This window comes from Vipera ursinii, assembly GCF_947247035.1.
Source record: "Vipera ursinii genome assembly, chromosome: 1".
In the NCBI taxonomy this organism is placed as follows: domain Eukaryota; kingdom Metazoa; phylum Chordata; class Lepidosauria; order Squamata; family Viperidae; genus Vipera; species Vipera ursinii.
The window spans coordinates 5,250,605-5,268,159 of NC_139512.1; the positions used below are offsets into that span (position 1 = coordinate 5,250,605).

Here is a 17,555-nt window from a genome sequence, read left to right on the forward strand (position 1 = left end):
CTCCTCTGAGTCGTCCGACCCAACTGCCGAACCCACAGGCTGACCCTGAATCACAACAGGGGCTACTTATGATCCAGATTCACGACGGTCACCTCTTCCATGGTCATATGACCAAAATGTGGGTGCTTGGCAACATGGCTGCATTTATGGCCATTTGCAGCATCCTGCAGTCACGTGACAGTTTGTAACAGTTTTGCTGAAAACCAGCACTTACTTTTTTTTTTACAAAACTGTGCCCATAGCAAACTATGGGTTTGTTTAACAAATGTCACAGAAAATGTCATGACCAACCCCTTCTACGACCATCAAGACTAACCATGATGGGTAAGCTCCATTATGGTCATAAGTCGAGGACTACTTGTATATGATCAACAGGCTCTAGTCCATGTATTACTGACTATGCAAACTCAATCTGTTTAATTCATGATGTTGTCTTTTTGTAACTATGATGCTTTTGGAAATAAAGATGAGAAATTAAAAACAACCAGTAATGGAATCACCAGAAAGCAGAATCTTTTCTGCTTATTCTTGCTTTGCAATCTCACATTTCTACCGGCCTATCAGATTTATACTAGTTCTTGCCTAAAAATCAACAATTCCCCTCCAAAGCCAGTTTTACAGTCTGCTGCTTTCCCCCCACCCCCGCCCAATCTGCCTGTATCAGCTGCTACACCTCTGAAGTGACAGGATTGTGTTTTTCACACCACATATACTGCTAAGAGACACCAGCTACCAGGACCTGCTAATACTTGCCAATTTTATAATTTTAATAAGGACCCAGTTGTTGGTGGATGATGTCATCAGCTTAAAAAAGAGTGGAGCAAGGGAAAGATAATTCTTTGGATTGCGTCTGGCTAGCTCACATATAACGTTCACAGCAGCTGATTGGACACCTGGAGGAAAAAAAAGAGGGTGGAATACCTCAGTAAGAGGGGCTGTGGGGCTCAAACACAGCAATTACAGCAACATTATTTTCTTTCTTTCTTTCTTTCTTTCTTTCTTTATTTATTTATTTATTTATTTATTTATTTATTTAATTTGTATACCGCCCTTCTCCCAGGGGACTCAGGGCGGTGAACAGGGCAATACATAAAAATTAGATACAAAAATTAAAATTATTAAAACATAATTAAACAATGCCCATAAATTAATACAAATTTAAAATTAAAGTTATTTATAAAAATCCCACCCCGTCCCATCAGGCCAGGCCAGCTTGTTTAAAGAGATGGGTTTTAAGATCGCGCCGGAAGGAGCGGAGATCGGGCGCCATTAATGTGCAAGGTAATCCATGTAAAACAACCCAGAAGTATTTGGAGATAAAAGAAGTCTATCCCGTTCTTGCCCCACAAGAATGTTCCAATGACACACGAAAGGAGATTTCTAACTGTACAGTATCTGAAATACAGACAGGCTCACAAGATCTAGTTCAAACTTGAAAGCCACCTCATTTCCACTATGCTACTGTTTAAACTGGCAGAGCATTTAAGTTCTTTTTTTTTAATTAAAGAGTTTTACAAAAACAAAATTTTACAATATATCCCCAAATCCCTCCCACCCCAAACCCACCCACTTCCCCCCCCCACTTCCCAGAGCTAAATACAGGATTATAGTTACAATAATCATATTCTAAATAAAAATTATGCATAATATACAATTAACCAAATTCATAATGTGCTTTAACTCCCCTTTAATATAACTACAAACAACGTGCCAATAACAATATCCCACTAAAATCTACTCATAAGCTAAATGGAACTTTTTAGTCCCATATTTGTTCTGAATATAATTTATCCATCTCCTCCAAACTGAAATATATCTTTCCTGTGAATGATCTTTCAAATAAGCAGAAATCTTAGACATTTCTGCAAGATTCGAAACTTTAAACACCCATTCTTCTATAGTGGGCAAACTATCCTTCTTCCAATATTGTCCCACCAGTAGCCGTGGTGCTGTTATCATGTTCAACATCAAGTTAGTTTCTTTAACATCACAATCTACAACAATACCCAATAGAAACAATTGCGGAGAAAACTTTATCTTTCTCTTAAAAATCTTTTGAATGTTCCACCAAATTTTAATCCAAAAAGCTTTTATATTTCTACAAGTCCACCACATGTGAAAATAGGTAGCTTCTAAACTACCACACCTCCAACATTTAGACCAGGGGTGTCAAACTCAATTTCATTGAGGGCCGCATCAGCATTGCGGTTGCCCTCAGGGGGCCGGGTGGGTATGGCCAGGGTGGGCGTGGCCTACTGGGTGGGCGTGGCTAGAGTGTGTATGGCCTACTGGATGGGCGTGGCCAGCTCTACATCGTTCGCATCAAGGGTGCCTATGGGGGCCTGGGCAGGAGTGGGACAGATCTGAGGGTCTCTGGCAGGAGGAGGGTCTCTGGGCCAGGGCCAAGGCAGTGGGGGCCGTTCCCTCACTGTTTCCAGGATGGCTTTGCGGGCTGCATGAAACCACTTCGCGGGCCGGATCTGGCCGCCGGGCCTTGTGTTTGATATGTCTGATTTAGACTGTAGATTAGGATACATGTTGGACAACTTCTTGGGATCCAGATGCCATCTATAAAACATTTTATAAAAATTTTCTCTTAAATTTTGAGCCTGAGTAAATTTCTGACCCAAATTATCTCCCAGGTGTCCAATGAAATTGGTTCCTGAATATTTTGTGCCCACTTTATCATGCAGTCTTTAACCAGTTCCGTTTCCGAATCCAATTCAATTAAAGCATTATATATCCTCTTTATATGTGCACAATTTAAATCTCTAATTTGCTTTACTAAATTTTGATCTGTAATTAAGTTCCTTAAACTAATAGAAATGTGAAGGCTGAGTAGCTTGCTCAGAGTCAATAAGAGCTTCATGGCTACCAGTGGAATCCATGCCGAAGTCCTGCACTGTATATCCCAGCCTTCCTATAACTTGGTCTTCCAGATGCACTGAACTATAACAGCCAGCATGCCCTAAAGCAGACGTGTCAAACACAAGGCCCAGGGGCCGGATCCGGCCCGCGAAGTGGTTTCATGCGGCCTGCGAAGCCATCCTGGAAACAGTGAGGGAACGGCCCCCACTGCCTTGACCCTGGCCCAGAGACCCTCCTTCTGCCAGAGACCCTCAGATCTGTCCCACTCCTTCCCAGGCCCCCACAGGCACCCTTGATGCGAACGATGTATAGCTGGCCACGCCCACCCAGTAGGCCATACGCACTCTAGCCGCACCCACCCAGTAGGCCACACCCACCCTGGCCATACCCAACCAGCCCCCTGAGGGCAACCGCAATGCTGATCCGGCCCTCAATGAAATTGAGTTTGACACCCCTGCCCTAAAGCTTGACAGCGCTAAGTTGAGGAAAAGGTGAGCTAGCCCTCACGCTAGAAGGACAAAGTGTAAAACGGGGAAGATGGTAACCAGCAGTTGGTAACTCTGAGTTTCTTCCTAGAGAAAAGCATGGGGTGGATAGTATTAAGACAGAAGGCAGAAAAGTAGAACACTAGGGGTCCCTGGCATAGAAAATAGAACACTCCCCCCCCCCTAGTTCAATAATAAGACTGTTTTAAAAGAGCAGCAAATACTGATCTGAGAGAAAATGACTATCTATTGTCTTCTCACGTTCTAAATTTAATTAAAAAAAAACACTTATGCATATCCCCATGTCAACATTTCCTACCTGTCAAGGCGTATTTCGTATTTCACAGAGGTTTACTGAGGGAAATGGGGACATGAGGTACAAAGCTGCTGTGGTAGGTAACAGCTGTGCGAATCGGCATATTTAATTTAGCTCCACCAATGATCCTAATAAACTATTTTTGGGAAGCAAGATAAACCTTTGAGAGCTTGATGAGTTAATCTGTCCTACATTTTCTTTTGCACTTCACAATCACCCTGTGCATATGCGTAAATAAATGGCGCAGAAAGCCTTGGTGGAGCAGTGGGCTAATGCCTCCTTAAGTAACACCAGCTGCCTGCAATTAGTGCAGGTTCGCATCCCACCAGGCTCAAGGTTGACTCAGCCTTCCATCCTTCTGAGGTAGGTAAAATGAGGACCCAGATTGTTGGGGGCAATTAAGCTGACTTTGTAATAATGCCGCTTGGGGTGTGTGTGAAAGCCCTAATAAGCAGGCATATACATAGAATGAAGGCTACTGCTAAGCTTGTAAGCCGCCCTGAGTCTTCGGAGAAGGGCGGGATATAAATGGAATTAAAATAAAAAAATTAAATAAAAATTTTGGTCCTGGAATGTTATAGCATCCCCAGTAGAAAAATATGGAATCTGGCATACAAGTAACATCTCTATTACTGCGAAAGACCTTATCCAGATTTCTTTAAATGTACACCTTGTTCCCAGGTCAAGAGTCCCAAACAGCTTAGAATCTTCTGGATCACTAACCAGGATCTGGGTCTTCCAGTTTTTCCTTCAGGCGGGGGAATGCAGGCCGAAGGGATTCGGGATATTTCAAAAACACTTTATACATGATTAACACTGCCTTCTTCCTGATGTAAGGCTTTGTGTGAGACATCTGCAGAGAGAAAAAGCTTTTGACACGTATTTTCGCAGTAATTAACCCAAGACTCCTTCATTTAATCCTTCAGAAAACGCTCCTCACGCTAAAGTTCAGAGGAGTTTCTTTGCTTTAGCAATTAGGAAGCATCCATTTTAATGTGATTTCAAGCCATATTGTCGGACATATTGTTATCTGTTATCAGCTAGATAAGCTTGCATCGAGAAGTTTATCACATCTAAAATCTGGGGATTTTCATAGCTTTTAATAATCTTTGACGTTTCACAGCCTGGGAGGAAAACAGCTTCCTAATTAGATCTGCAGCATATTAAGCCTTGGAATCTAATTCAATGCACATATGCTGTACATGCACCATGCACAAGTGTCTGACCATAGGTTTTGGCAAACAGGCTTTCTGAAGGTTGCTTTGGGGGGGGGGCAGAATGAAAGGAAAAGAACGCTATGCTACCTGTCAAAAGAACTAGTGACAACAGATAGGTTGTTCTAGCTTAGGGACTAACAATTTGCTACCTTAGGTATATACAAATACATTAATAATTTCAAAGAATCCAAATGTAATATTTCTGCTAAGAAAGACGTTTGAATAAAAAGGTAATACATTAGGAATTCCTGTTTATAACTAAAAAGATAACATTTAAATAAAAGTATGTTAAATTAACGGATGTTAATTATTCTTCAAATAACATTTGAATAAAGTTTGGTTGCCTTGAAAAAAAATCAATTTGTGTCATGTGAAACTAGACTGGAATCCCATTAGTAACTGAATTAATCCTATGAAATCTTGAAAACTTCCCATTCTTTGACTTTATTGTATTTATTTACGCCAGGGTTTCCCAAATTGTGGGGCGTTCCTCCCTGGGGGAAATGTAGACAGAAGCCAAGAAAGGTACGAAGGACCTTTTTAAAAATGTTTTTATGTCTTTATTAAAAATAAAAAGTTCCATTGTATTGTTTTCATTGTTAATTTGTGTTCATTTTGATGTCTGGATTTTTAGAGGAGGTGTGTACATTAAGAGTACACTAAAGGGAGATGTGACTGCATAAAGTTTAGGATCCCGTGCTCTACAGGTTTAAAATTTAGATAATCAAAAAATGGGAGGATTAAGCACCAGAAATCTATTTTCTTACCTAGGTAAAAAGGTAAAGTTTCCCCCGCACATGCGTGCTAGTCGTTTCCGACTCTAGGGGCCGGTGCTCATCTCCGTTTCAAAGCCGAAGAGCCAGCGCTTGTCCAAGGACATCTCCGTGGTCATGTGGCCGGCATGACTAGACGCCAAAGGCGCACGGAACGCTGTTACCTTCCCACCGTAGTGGTCCCTATTTTTCTACTTGCATTTTTACGTGCTTTTGAACTGCTAGGTTGGCAGAAGCTGGGACGAGTAACAGGCGCTCACTCTGTTACGCGGCACTCGGGATTCGACCCGCCAAACTGCCGACCTTCCGATCGACAAGCTCAGCGTCCTAACCCACTGAGCCACCGCGTCCCCCATTTTCTTACCTAGTCAGTCTCAAAACACTCAATAGGTTTGGACCCGGTTAGTACTTGGACAGGAGAAAAACAGAAAATCCTAGGGCTATGGTCTGTACTGGAAAGACTAAAAAAATTCCCCATAGGAATAGCAATAATGCCTACACTGTTGCCAAGAAACTCTACAAACCTGTTGTTATAGTCACTAAGAGTTAAATTCAATTTAGGGCATCTTTAAAAAACCATTTTTATTTTATGTATGTAACCACTGTTTTCTGAAACATTTCACTGCATGTGACTGAACCACAAAATGCATCTCCACTGCTCCTAGAGTCAGCTGCTCTTGATATTCATTTGCTTTGAAAATATTTCTTCCTCATTTGGAATTTCAAAGAGCTTTGCTCAGAGTGAACAATGCAGATAGTGTGGACCGCCACTCTCCAGCTACTCACCAGAGTCATGATGTCGTTTGCCAAATCTCTGGCTAGATCGGGAGTCACAAAACAGGACAAACCAGTTAGCGCAACTCCAGTATCATACTGATTGGGGCTACTCAGGTCCTAGAACAGTAAGGTAGAAAGGTGGGAGAAAGAGAGGGGACATGAGAAAAAAAAATAGAATTTTTAAATTTTTGGAAGTACGCTACAGATTTAATATTCACATTCAAAATTCGCTGTCAATCATACATACTTTTGAAAATGTCAATTACTAAAGGGCCCACTCTCCAAAACATAATGCATCATCTATGAAAACTCTTTTTGGCTTTTAGAATAGAATAGAAATAATTGGAATTATTAGAATTAAAATTATTAGAATTATTAGAATAAGAACACAATAGAGTGGAATAAAGTAATCAGAGTGGAAGGAATTTTGGAAGTTTCTAGTCCAACTACCTGCCCAAGGAAGGAGACTTTATACCATCCCGGACAAATATTGACCAATCTTTTCTTGAAAGTCTCCAGCGATGCTTCACTGATTATTCTCACTATTAGGAAACTTCTCCTTAGTTCCAGGCTGGATTTTTCTTTGATGAAATTCCACCCACTGCTTCTTGTCCTACTCTCAGGTGTTTGGGAGTCAACCCCCTCTTTGTGCAACCCCTCATGTCCTGGAAGACAGCTATTATGTCACCCCTAAGGCTTTTCTTTGTTAGGCTAGACCAGAGGTAGGCAACCTCGGCTCTTTTATGACTCATGGACTTCTGCCTACTAGACATACCTAGTTCCCTTAACTGTTCATCGTTTTAAATATCCAGAAACTCTTCTTATTGACTGATCATTCAGATGAATCTGTTTGCTTACTGGTGTCATCTATGGAGACCCTTCTTGGTGCTCTGCTTTCTGAGAAGAAGTTAGAGGCAATGAAGATTGGGCTTTTCAACTATAGTGTTCCTCACATCTAACTGTCATTGCCTTGGTGCAGACAAAGAAAGAGTCTTTTTTGAAAGAAGTTGAATTGTTTTCAACCCTATCACATTGAAAATAGAGTCAAATAAAGCTCTGACTTTATTATGTCTACTTTTAAAGTGTTTTGATGAGTACAGCCCGGCATAAGTATAATGCAGGTGATGCAAGCCTCTTTTGGGGAATTTACCTTTCGGATCTGGTTAGTTGTCAGCATTATAACATCTGTCCCTTCATGAAAACACTGAGAGGCAGCCAAATATCCAATCCTCTGCAAAATGGATAAAAAGTAATCACTATCTAAGACTCAATAGAGTTGTGGCCATCATCTGAGAAACAAGGAGTCTAGTAAAATATAGACTGTAGTTGGTACAAGAGAGTTGCATTAGGGCAACAGATGGGACTGTCAATAAAACACAATTTAATAGATATAAAATGACAGGGGAGAAATACAGAAATGGTTCTGGGTGTATAGTTTAGCTTTCTAGACCTAACTGTAAAAGTATGTTTAAATATATGGGCAATATCAAAATTACAAAATTAAAAAGGGACCCAAAAAAAGGCATCTAGCAATGATGGGGGTTCAATGCCCTGCATAGCTTTTGACACATCTTACTGACTAGCAGTATCAGAATTTTATAAAGTAAATATTATTTTGTTGACACAAAACAAGATTGTATAGTAACTTTTACTGAGTAGAATTTAGCCCATTTTTACACTTTATAACAAAAGAGACACAAACTGCTATGGTCTCAGCTTCGACAAGCAAAGGTCATTCTGCACAGAATTTAAAAGTCCTCAGTAACAACAATTCTTGATGGTTTCTAACACTCCAACTTTTATACATAGACCACTTACTTTAAAGGTGAACTTGGATGCACTCATGACTTCAATGATGTTGAATGCTGCCCAACTGATATCATACCCCAGCATCTGCAACTATTAGAGGGATGAGATGTGGGAGGAGAAACAAGACATTAATCTAAAAACAAGGGACAAATCAAAGTTCAAACATATTTTAATGCATAAAGTAATTGCCTGAATATTTTCTATATAGGAATATTTTCTGATTGTTGGGTTACGGGCCACATATTTTGGTTGCACGATAGCCTCTACATCAGAAACGTAGTTTGCACAGAACAACGTAAGAATATCCTGAATAAAGCTGTGCTTGGGTTGTCCTTCGGGCATACTGACCAAGATGTACTCAAACTGTTCAATAATGTCTTTATAGTTAGCTGAGCTGGGATGATGATCAATGTTCAAGAGCTCATTAGCTGACAACTATGGCATATGAAGAATTCTAACTTGTAATAAAAAAGGAATAAATTGTAAAAACATCAATTAATGAATAAATAAAAAAATAAAAGTGCTACATAGTTGGGAAACAGTCTGAGCTTATAGAGTGATTAATACATGTATTGTTTATTATTTATTAATACATATGTAGTGGGTTAGGACGCTGAGCTTGTCGATCAGAAGGTCAGCAGTTTGGTGAGTCGAATCCCAAGTGCCGCTTAACAGAGTGAGCGCCTGTTACTCATCCCAGCTTCTGCCAACCTAGCAGTTCGAAAGCACGTAAAAATGCAAGTAGAAAAATAATGTATGTCAAAAAAGAATGAATTTGCATAATCTATATTGTTGTGGTGCATGTGAAATTAGGAATTCACAGGTAACATAAGATGTGGGTATGAAAAGTGGAAAGGAAATACAGTGCCAACTATTTTTATACACATAGAAATAAATCTAGAATAAAAACGTAAGTTTGTGTACCTTAGTATAGGGGTCCCCAACCCCTAGGCCACAGCCCACTATCGGGCCTTGGCCTATTTGTAACTGGGCCGCATGTGCAACTCGGCTTGCGAAAGCAGTGGACCAGCATGTGTGCACACACAGCTCAACTTGCGACCTGTGTGCGCATGCACATGCGTGGCACTCTACCGCTCATATGGCCCAGTTCCCCTATCCCCCCACAGCCAGGCAGCCAAGCCACAAAGGTTGAGGACCACTGCTTTACTAGGTGGAATAACTTATTAATTTTAAGTCATGTAAATACTAGTAGAAAAGTAGTTTATTACAATAATATTTTTTGAAAAAAGGAGAAATTTGTATATATTAGAGTAAGCTTCTGCTGATTTTATGATAATGAAATTATCTTGTATGTAGAAAGTTGCAAGTAGGAGCTTGTTTAACAATCTAAAATCCTTGCTTAATGACAGCAACTAGGAATGCACGGATTATTATTGCTAAGCGATGTGGTCACGTGATGTCACACTTTTCAACTGCATTATTTAGTGATGGAAATTCTGGCTCCAATTGTCATCCTAATTCAAAAACTACTTGTAAAAGACAATATATGAAGAAGTATACAAATGTGGTGGAAGCAAGGATGGTTTGCAACAATGGAAAAGTGTGTGTGTGTGTGTGTGTGTGTGTGTGTGTGTATGGTGCTGGTGATTTCCTTTTATTCATTCTTCATTCCATTAGTTTCTTTTGCTATATTTCTTACTCTTCTTACTCTTTCCTGGGCTTTGCATAATGATGCTTAGAGCGAAGGATATATGACATACATGTCTTTATATTTATAACCAAAATCCATGCCAAAACATAAAGAAGAACACAATCAATATAAAACACAAGCTTCTAAATTAAGGGGACTGCGTATTATTATTACTTGAAATTTATTATTGCTGCCCACTTCTATAGTCTGAGCTTCTTATAAATATAAATTAAAAATAATAAAAACCATTAAAAACATACAACTCCATAGGCAATCTAGATTAAAACAATCAAACTATTACAAATCAAATCAAATGCCACATAACATTTCTACCTTAGAGATCTTTCAAAAGTTGCTGCTAAACTGTATTTTTGAAATGACTGAAGGAGAAATGATTAAACATAAGGGAGCTGGGCAAACTGAAGTCAGCTGATATATAGCTGATTAGCTTTAACCTAGCGAGTCTAAAAGAATCTTAAATTGACAGGACTCAAGAGAAACCCAACTCTGCCAGATCTTACAGGATGGGGAGAAATCATAGTAGATAGGCGGTTGCTTAAATAAATAGGCCCTATGCCATTTAAAGTATCAAAAGATAACAATCTTAACTTTGAATTGCACCAGGAAGTCAACTGATAACCAGGGCAGCACACAGAACACGGGCACTGCATGGCTACTCATCCATCACCGCTTGTACTGATATGTGCAAGCTTCCAAATGCTTTTCAAAAGCAGACACGTATAGAATGCACTGCAATAGCTCAACCACAAAGCGATCTCACCTTTTACCAGATTTTCCAAGAAATAAAATGCTATTAATATATCAATGAACAACTTTGGGTCATTCAATGTTCTGTCTTAGGACATTCTCCAATCAATGAAGAAAATACTCACATAGGTGAGTTTGCAAACAGCATTTGCTTTCACAGCAATATTATCCTGCTTCAATTCTTGTTTGATCTCATCAATGCATTGAGAAATGTACTTTGCCTGGAAAAGAAAAAGAAAAGTGAGGTCATTGGTTATAAATAGGTTTCAATCAAGCCAGAACTACCCAAATTACTGATAGCTATAAAACAACGCACAAATATTAAGTTTGGCTGCCCTAAGCACACAGATAACAATTTCTATACTGAAATGCAGCAGGACTGCTGTCTTTAAGAGTTAGTCTGTTATCTCTATGATTAATTCTGATATTGCAAATTTTTCCCAGTATCAAGAAACTCAGCATTAGAAATCCTCTCACAAAGAGAGTAAACTGTCTCCAGCAAGGATAGGTGACTTTAAAATTGTCTGCATTAGGTATGATTAAAATATCTAATTACCTATTTAAAAACATAATCTTTTTTTCCTCTTCAACAAGCGAATGGAAGAAGGCAGCCACAACTGGGTGGCTGCTGATGTCAAAACATAGTTAGCAGGATAGGAAAAATATGACCTCCCCAAAGTCCTCACTTAGAGATCTCTCATCACTGACTTTTCATAGTTACGATGGCACTAAACAAAGAGGCTTCTGTTGTTGTTAGCTGCAAAGTCGTGTCCGACCCATCGCGACCCCATGGACAATGTTCCTCCAGGCCTTCCTGTCCTCTACCATCTTCTGGAGTCCATTTAAGCTCATGCCTACTGCTTCAGTGACTCCATCCAGCCACCTCATTCTCTGTCGTCCCCTTCTTCTCTTGCCCTCAACCTTTCCCAGCATTAGGCTCTTCTCCAGTGAGTCCTTCTTTCTCATTAGGTGGCCAAAGTATTTGAGTTTCACGTGAAATGAGTGCAATGTGAAATGAGTGCAATGGTGCAATAGTTTGAACTGCCTTTCTTTTGGAATTGGAATGTAAACTGATCTTTTCCAATCCTGTGGCCACTGTTGAGTTTAAGCGGCTTCTGACCAGTCCTCAAAGTTGTGGCCGTCATAGTGTTCCTATGGTCATGTGATGATTCGAGTGCTTGGCAACCAATGAGCATCTAGGATGGCTTCAGTGTCCTGCAATCATGTGATTGACATTTATGACCTTCTCTAAAGGCTATGAAACAAGCAAATGGGGAAGCCAGCATGAAGCTGCAAATTGCGATCATGTAATGTTGCACAACAATTGAACATGATTTGCTTATTACAACTAGAGTTGCCCAAGCTGCTGGAATTACTGTTACAAGTTGGTGCAGTCATGTGATTTTTCATTTTATGACCGTATTGGTTAGTGAGGGAGTTCCTGGTCCCAATTATGCTTGAAAACTGAGAACTGCCTGTACTATATTACAGGTAGTTGTGCTAGAGGCTGTGGCCAGTAATGTGGTGCTTCCAGGAAGGTTTTTTATTAGAAAACCTACCTTTGCCATGAAATTATCCAAGGAATACATTAACAAATTTGAATAAACATGTAGTTTTAAAAAATGCACAATGTTCATTTTAGATGCTAAACAAATCTCAACCCTTCTTCACAACCGACTAAAGTATTTGGAACTGAAATTAAGAAGTATTGAAGGAGCAATTGTGGGCTTTCGATTGTTGGCAGCTCTTTTCCAATACTTCATCTCAGGCTTGCAGAATATTGGGAGGATAATACAAACTTGCAGTTAATCCAACTATACTGTTATCTGACTCTGCCAAAATGGTTTCAGATTTCTGCCAACCACACCCAACACTATGGACTCTCCCATCACTTCCCTTTTGGAAAATGCTTTCAGTCACAGGATTTTGTCTTATCAACTTACTGAAGCATGTGAAGTGATTGCTGAAAGGCCAGATAAAGAAATACAAGCTTTACCACCCTCAGTAAGAATTACAAGTCAGGGAAAGTAACATAAATTTAAGACAGAATTCTTCAAACTTCAGGAAAGAGTACACAGCTCTATTCTAAAGAATAATCTTTAAACACAGTCATAGGTTCCATTGCTGAAACAGCTTAGGTAGCAAGACAGAAGCCCCTTCTTTAGCATGATATCCTGGGGAGCCATTGCCTGTTAAAATAAACAATATTGGACCAGACAAATAGTCCAGCTAGAATTCATTTTTGAATTCATTTCCCATATTCTGGGAGACTTTTGATTAAAAATTAGGAAAAAATATGGATGAATAAATGGCCATTCATATTTGACACTCAGAAGGCCAGACCAGGAACCACGCTAAGATACAACAAGCAGCCTCCTCTGTGTTATTGGTAACGGAACAATTCAGCCTAGACAAAATGATCAGAGCAATGATTCACATGGAAATGTATAGACCATAGAAAATTCTTCTACGATAGGGAGTGTTTGGGCTTAAGGAACTCTTAATTTCTCAGGACATACCTGGGCAACTATTGACTGAAGAATGTGCAACTAATAATTCTGATTACATTTCAATACCATGTTTCATATCAGGTAAATCAAAAGCTACTAGAACTGGATTACAGTACAAACATCTGAATGCCTGTGAGATAGTATTTTATGCATCTCTTTGCTCAGGATAGCTTTTTTTAAAGAGTGGATCGTTATATCTAAGTCTCAGTTCATGACCTTTAGAACCTTTGCCTAATGTATTGATGAAACAGAACACAGTCCATGTTCTTGCTTAACCATCAAATTCTCTGGATGACTTTACAGAATCACTGGACTTCAGGGAGTACTTTCTTGCCAATTCCAGAGATATAAAAAAGATAACTTTATGAGTGCTGATTCGAGATACTGCTGGACATACTCCGTTTTCAAATTTTGAAAAAAAAAACAAAAAGACTCAAATTTCACATCCCTTCAATTCCACCTGGAATATGAGATGCTGAGAGAACTCCTCCTTCAATATGCAACAGATCTTTTAGTATATAATTCTTCACACTAAATATTTGATGGTTATGTCACAACGAGAGCATACAGATGCTATGGAATCCACTGCTCGCATATCTAATTCTCCAGATCAGGCTAAACAGTGCTTGTACTTGCCAAGAAAACTGCAGCTCTTGCTCTTTCTAAGTGTGCTATTCCCAAAGCCAAAGCAAAATGTGTGGATAACAATACAGGTACCGGTACTTCAACTTGTTAACAGCAAACTCACAAGTGAAAAAAACTTCACCTCTGAATCTAATACAAATCTGAGCAAAACCAAACTGATATTTATGTAAGTGTTGGGAAATATCCAGTCTGGCAGAGAGAAGGGTCAAGCATGGAGCTAGCCTGGAGTCATGGCACAACCAGCAAAAGGGCTAGGACCCACCCCCGACCCCCAGTTCCTTGGAGTCTTATCTAATTGTTCCAAGAGTGGGTTTCCAGAACAAGAAGATTCCTGTATTATAGATAGAACATACTAAAGTAGTTAGCTTGAGCTCTACATGTGTGGTTCTGAAATAAGCACTTAAACAAAAGCCAAAAGCAGCTCCCCCCACCGAAAAAAACAAAACAAAAGCCAAAATTCTGACACTAGCAAGAAAAAGACAGGAAAAATGCATCTGGAATTTAGAAAAACCGTAATACAGTTTTCCTTTAATGGATGTGGACTAAGCAAGTCAGCCCAGAAATTCCACTGAGTGGTCTAAGGCAGGGGTGTCAATCTCAATTTCATTGAGGGCTGCATCAATGCCCTCAGGGGGCCGGATAGGTATGGCCAGGGTGGGCGTGGCCTACTAGGTGGGCGTGGCTAAAGTGCATATGGCCTACTAAGTGGGCGTGGCCAGCTCTACATCGTTCACATCAAGGGTGCCTATGGGGGCAGGAGTGGGACAGATCTGAGGGTCTCTGGCAGGAGGAGGGTGTCTGGGCCAGGGCCAAGGCAGTGGCAGCCGTTCCCTCACTGCTTCCAGGATGGCTTCACGGGCCACATGAAACCGCTTCGCGGGCCGGATCTGGCCCCCGGGCCTTGTGTTTGACATGTCTGGTCTAAGGGAATACTCAAAGACTTCATTTACAATGAGGGGTCCTTGGTCCTCTCTGAGCCTGCTTTCATTTCAGTCCTGAGCTACAAATATTCTCCTTCATTGGTACTTCACCGGATTTTGAGGTGGGACCTAAAGAAAAGAACAATCCATGGAACCTTTCTGCAATGGAATACGAAGCAATAATTTGAATAGTAGTAGCAAAGTAATACACATTAAAAAAAATCAAGTTCTTATTGCCAGCCTTATCTGCAAAAGTTACATATATATGGTAGATCTCAATAAATGATCTGTGATAGCTATATCTGAAAAGCATGCACACAGATGTATCTATATATCTCGGCTTTTTCGAAAACAGAGACTAATTCTGGTAGCAAGTTTAAGTTTTCTCTCACCATTTTTGTGTATGCTTTCGAGTCAGCCTGGACTCCTGGTGACTTAACTGGCTTAGTCCCTGAAATTTTCTTGGCAAGATTTTCAGAAATGGCTTGCCACTATCTTTTTCCTAGGACTGAGAGTGAGTGATTGGTTCAAAGTTACCCAGCTGGCTTTGTGCCCAAAGCAGGACTAGTTCCTAGTCTGGTGCCTTAACCACTACACCAAACTGGCTCTCTTCTCTGACCACTGAGAATGCTATGCACTCTGGGGAGAATATAGTATAGTATGTGCTCAGGAAAACATCCAAATATTATGACTGAAATATTGATCAACAATGTTCAGGACACAGTATCTCAAAGGCAGTGTCATCTCCCTATCAAACACAGATTCTTCCTAGGATGGAGCAATAGCTATGGAGACTTGGAGCTTTTCAATGAAAATATAAAGTATCATGAGGACACTATATGGAGGAGGAACAGCATTAGCAAGTAGAAAGATCTGCCTTCTCCCCTCACCATCATACTCTGTTCTCACATGTGAAGTTGCTGAAGGTCAAGTGTGATTTTTAACACTCTTAAAGGAAGAGTCATTCTGAATTGCAATTGGCCCACTATGGGATATATTCCTGCATATTTTACACTGCATATTAATCAGCTTGGCAATAGCAACTCATGGCAGCTACAGAAACATTAATTTAAAACATATTAGGTGTATTTCAGACATGGCATCACCAAGTCAACTTATGCTCTTTTCTGTTTACTGAAGGTCAAAGCGTGTACATTAACTAAAACAATGGCCTAAAGCTAGGCAGTCATTTGGCATTTAGATCAAAATTTAATTCTGGCAAACCACATTAAATCCTGAATGAGACCTAGAGAAGGAGAACTGAATGTCATCGTGGGACAGAGGAAGGGACAGGTAGAAGCCATTCAGATAACAGTAAGCAAGAGGTTTAAGAGTTGGGAAATGATCAGGTTGGGAAGAGGAATGAAAGTAGAAGGGAAGAGTAAATAGGAGAGGCCATTTGAACAGCCAATTTCTATTGGCTTAATAAATAATCTATCATCCTGTTAAAGACCGTATGAGCTAAGATACAGGTACTTTTTTTTTTACTGTAATTCCAATAATTGTTCTCAGAGGCCAAAGATGACTGCTGGTTGAAACCATTAAAAATGGGATGATAAATATAAAACATTTCGCCCGTCTCTAATTTTTAGGCTTGGAGCAGAAAGCACAATTTTGCTCTCCCAGTTCCACTGTAGATTTTCATCGATCGTTCCCATATCAAATAATTTCTAGAACAACTAGGATGGTATAAAATTCCAGTCTGCATTTCTTTTTGTGAAACACAGAGCAAGAAAATGTACTATGCCCATCACCCAGATGATAATTAGAATAATTAGACAGCAGAGATCTTTGAAGAACTGCACTTATTTAAATGTAATGGCTAGATGTGACGTGGTGAGAAGTCAACTTTCTTGGAACATCAAGCAAAACAAAAGAATCAAAATTCTCATTTCTCATGCATGCCTTACTGCTTCATATATTTTTGAAGAATGATCTTGTTTTGAAGAATGGATTTTGTAATTGTAACATACTTTTTTAAGCACTGGGCGCATACTCAAAAGTTTAGTCTCCCCCCTCCCCTCAGGCTTCTAGGGAAGCCACTGTCAAAAAGTCAAGTTACTTTAATGAATAGCAGGAGGCTCTTGTACTTATACGAGGTCCAAAGCACTTTTTCTGAGTAAATTTTAAAGCACGTTCAATTCTTATTTCTTTTTGTGACACCATTCTGACAAGTTGGTCACATCATATACATACACAATGGCATCCAACAGCAGTAATATTTCTGGAGTCTAAGAGCCACGTGAGAATCCAATCAGCATGAAGATATTACCTTATGCAGAATGTCTTCATGCTGATTGTAGAGACCACATTTGGAAAAATATGCATTAAACCTAGGAAACAGAAAAAACTTAAGGAGCTCAAACTCTCTCCTTCCTAATTGACTAGTATAAAAAGGAGTCAGAGAAGAGAAAACTCAGTCATACTTTCAATATTCAGTTATGATGACATGTATCAATAGAGTTTCAGACTTAACCCTGACTTGGCCTTCCTCAAAGGGCTCACATTCTAATATATTTTGGGGGTTATTCAGTCTAAAGCAGGGGTAGGCAACCTCAGCTCAGGAATTCTGGGAGTTGAAGTCTATGAGTCATAAAAGAGCCGAGGTTGCCTACCCCTGGTCTAAAGTATCAAGCCTACGGAGTCATAAGACTTAGGGCATTAAAAATGAAAGATGTTATTTTTTCAATGTGTTGATAAAATTCCCACTTTCGGAGTTGGTAAATTCTTTTATATTTCCAAGAGGAAATTGAACAGCCACTTTTAGTTGTCAATCAAAGTTTTACAAGACTTTCAGCATAAAAATCCAGGGGAAA

The 17,555-nt window shown here is 39.7% G+C and overlaps 1 protein-coding gene across 9 annotated transcripts in view; it reads right to left on the reverse strand.

Annotated features, from left to right (window-relative positions):
• Nucleotides 1–17,555, reverse strand: part of AP3D1 (adaptor related protein complex 3 subunit delta 1) — a 65,350-nt gene that overhangs the window by 41,449 nt on the left and 6,346 nt on the right. For all 9 annotated transcript variants that reach the window (XR_014490845.1, XR_014490846.1, XR_014490847.1 and 6 more), the window contains 6 exons: nucleotides 10,790–10,885; nucleotides 8,255–8,335; nucleotides 7,587–7,667; nucleotides 6,446–6,553; nucleotides 4,393–4,522; nucleotides 754–893 (listed from right to left, as the gene is read on the reverse strand). Coding sequence is in view for 6 of the 9 variants with exons in the window: in XM_083349555.1 (XP_083205681.1) it covers nucleotides 754–893; nucleotides 4,393–4,522; nucleotides 6,446–6,553; nucleotides 7,587–7,667; nucleotides 8,255–8,335; nucleotides 10,790–10,885 (636 nt within the window). In the remaining 3 variants the exon portion in view is untranslated. The remainder of the gene's footprint in view (nucleotides 1–753; nucleotides 894–4,392; nucleotides 4,523–6,445; nucleotides 6,554–7,586; nucleotides 7,668–8,254; nucleotides 8,336–10,789; nucleotides 10,886–17,555) is intronic.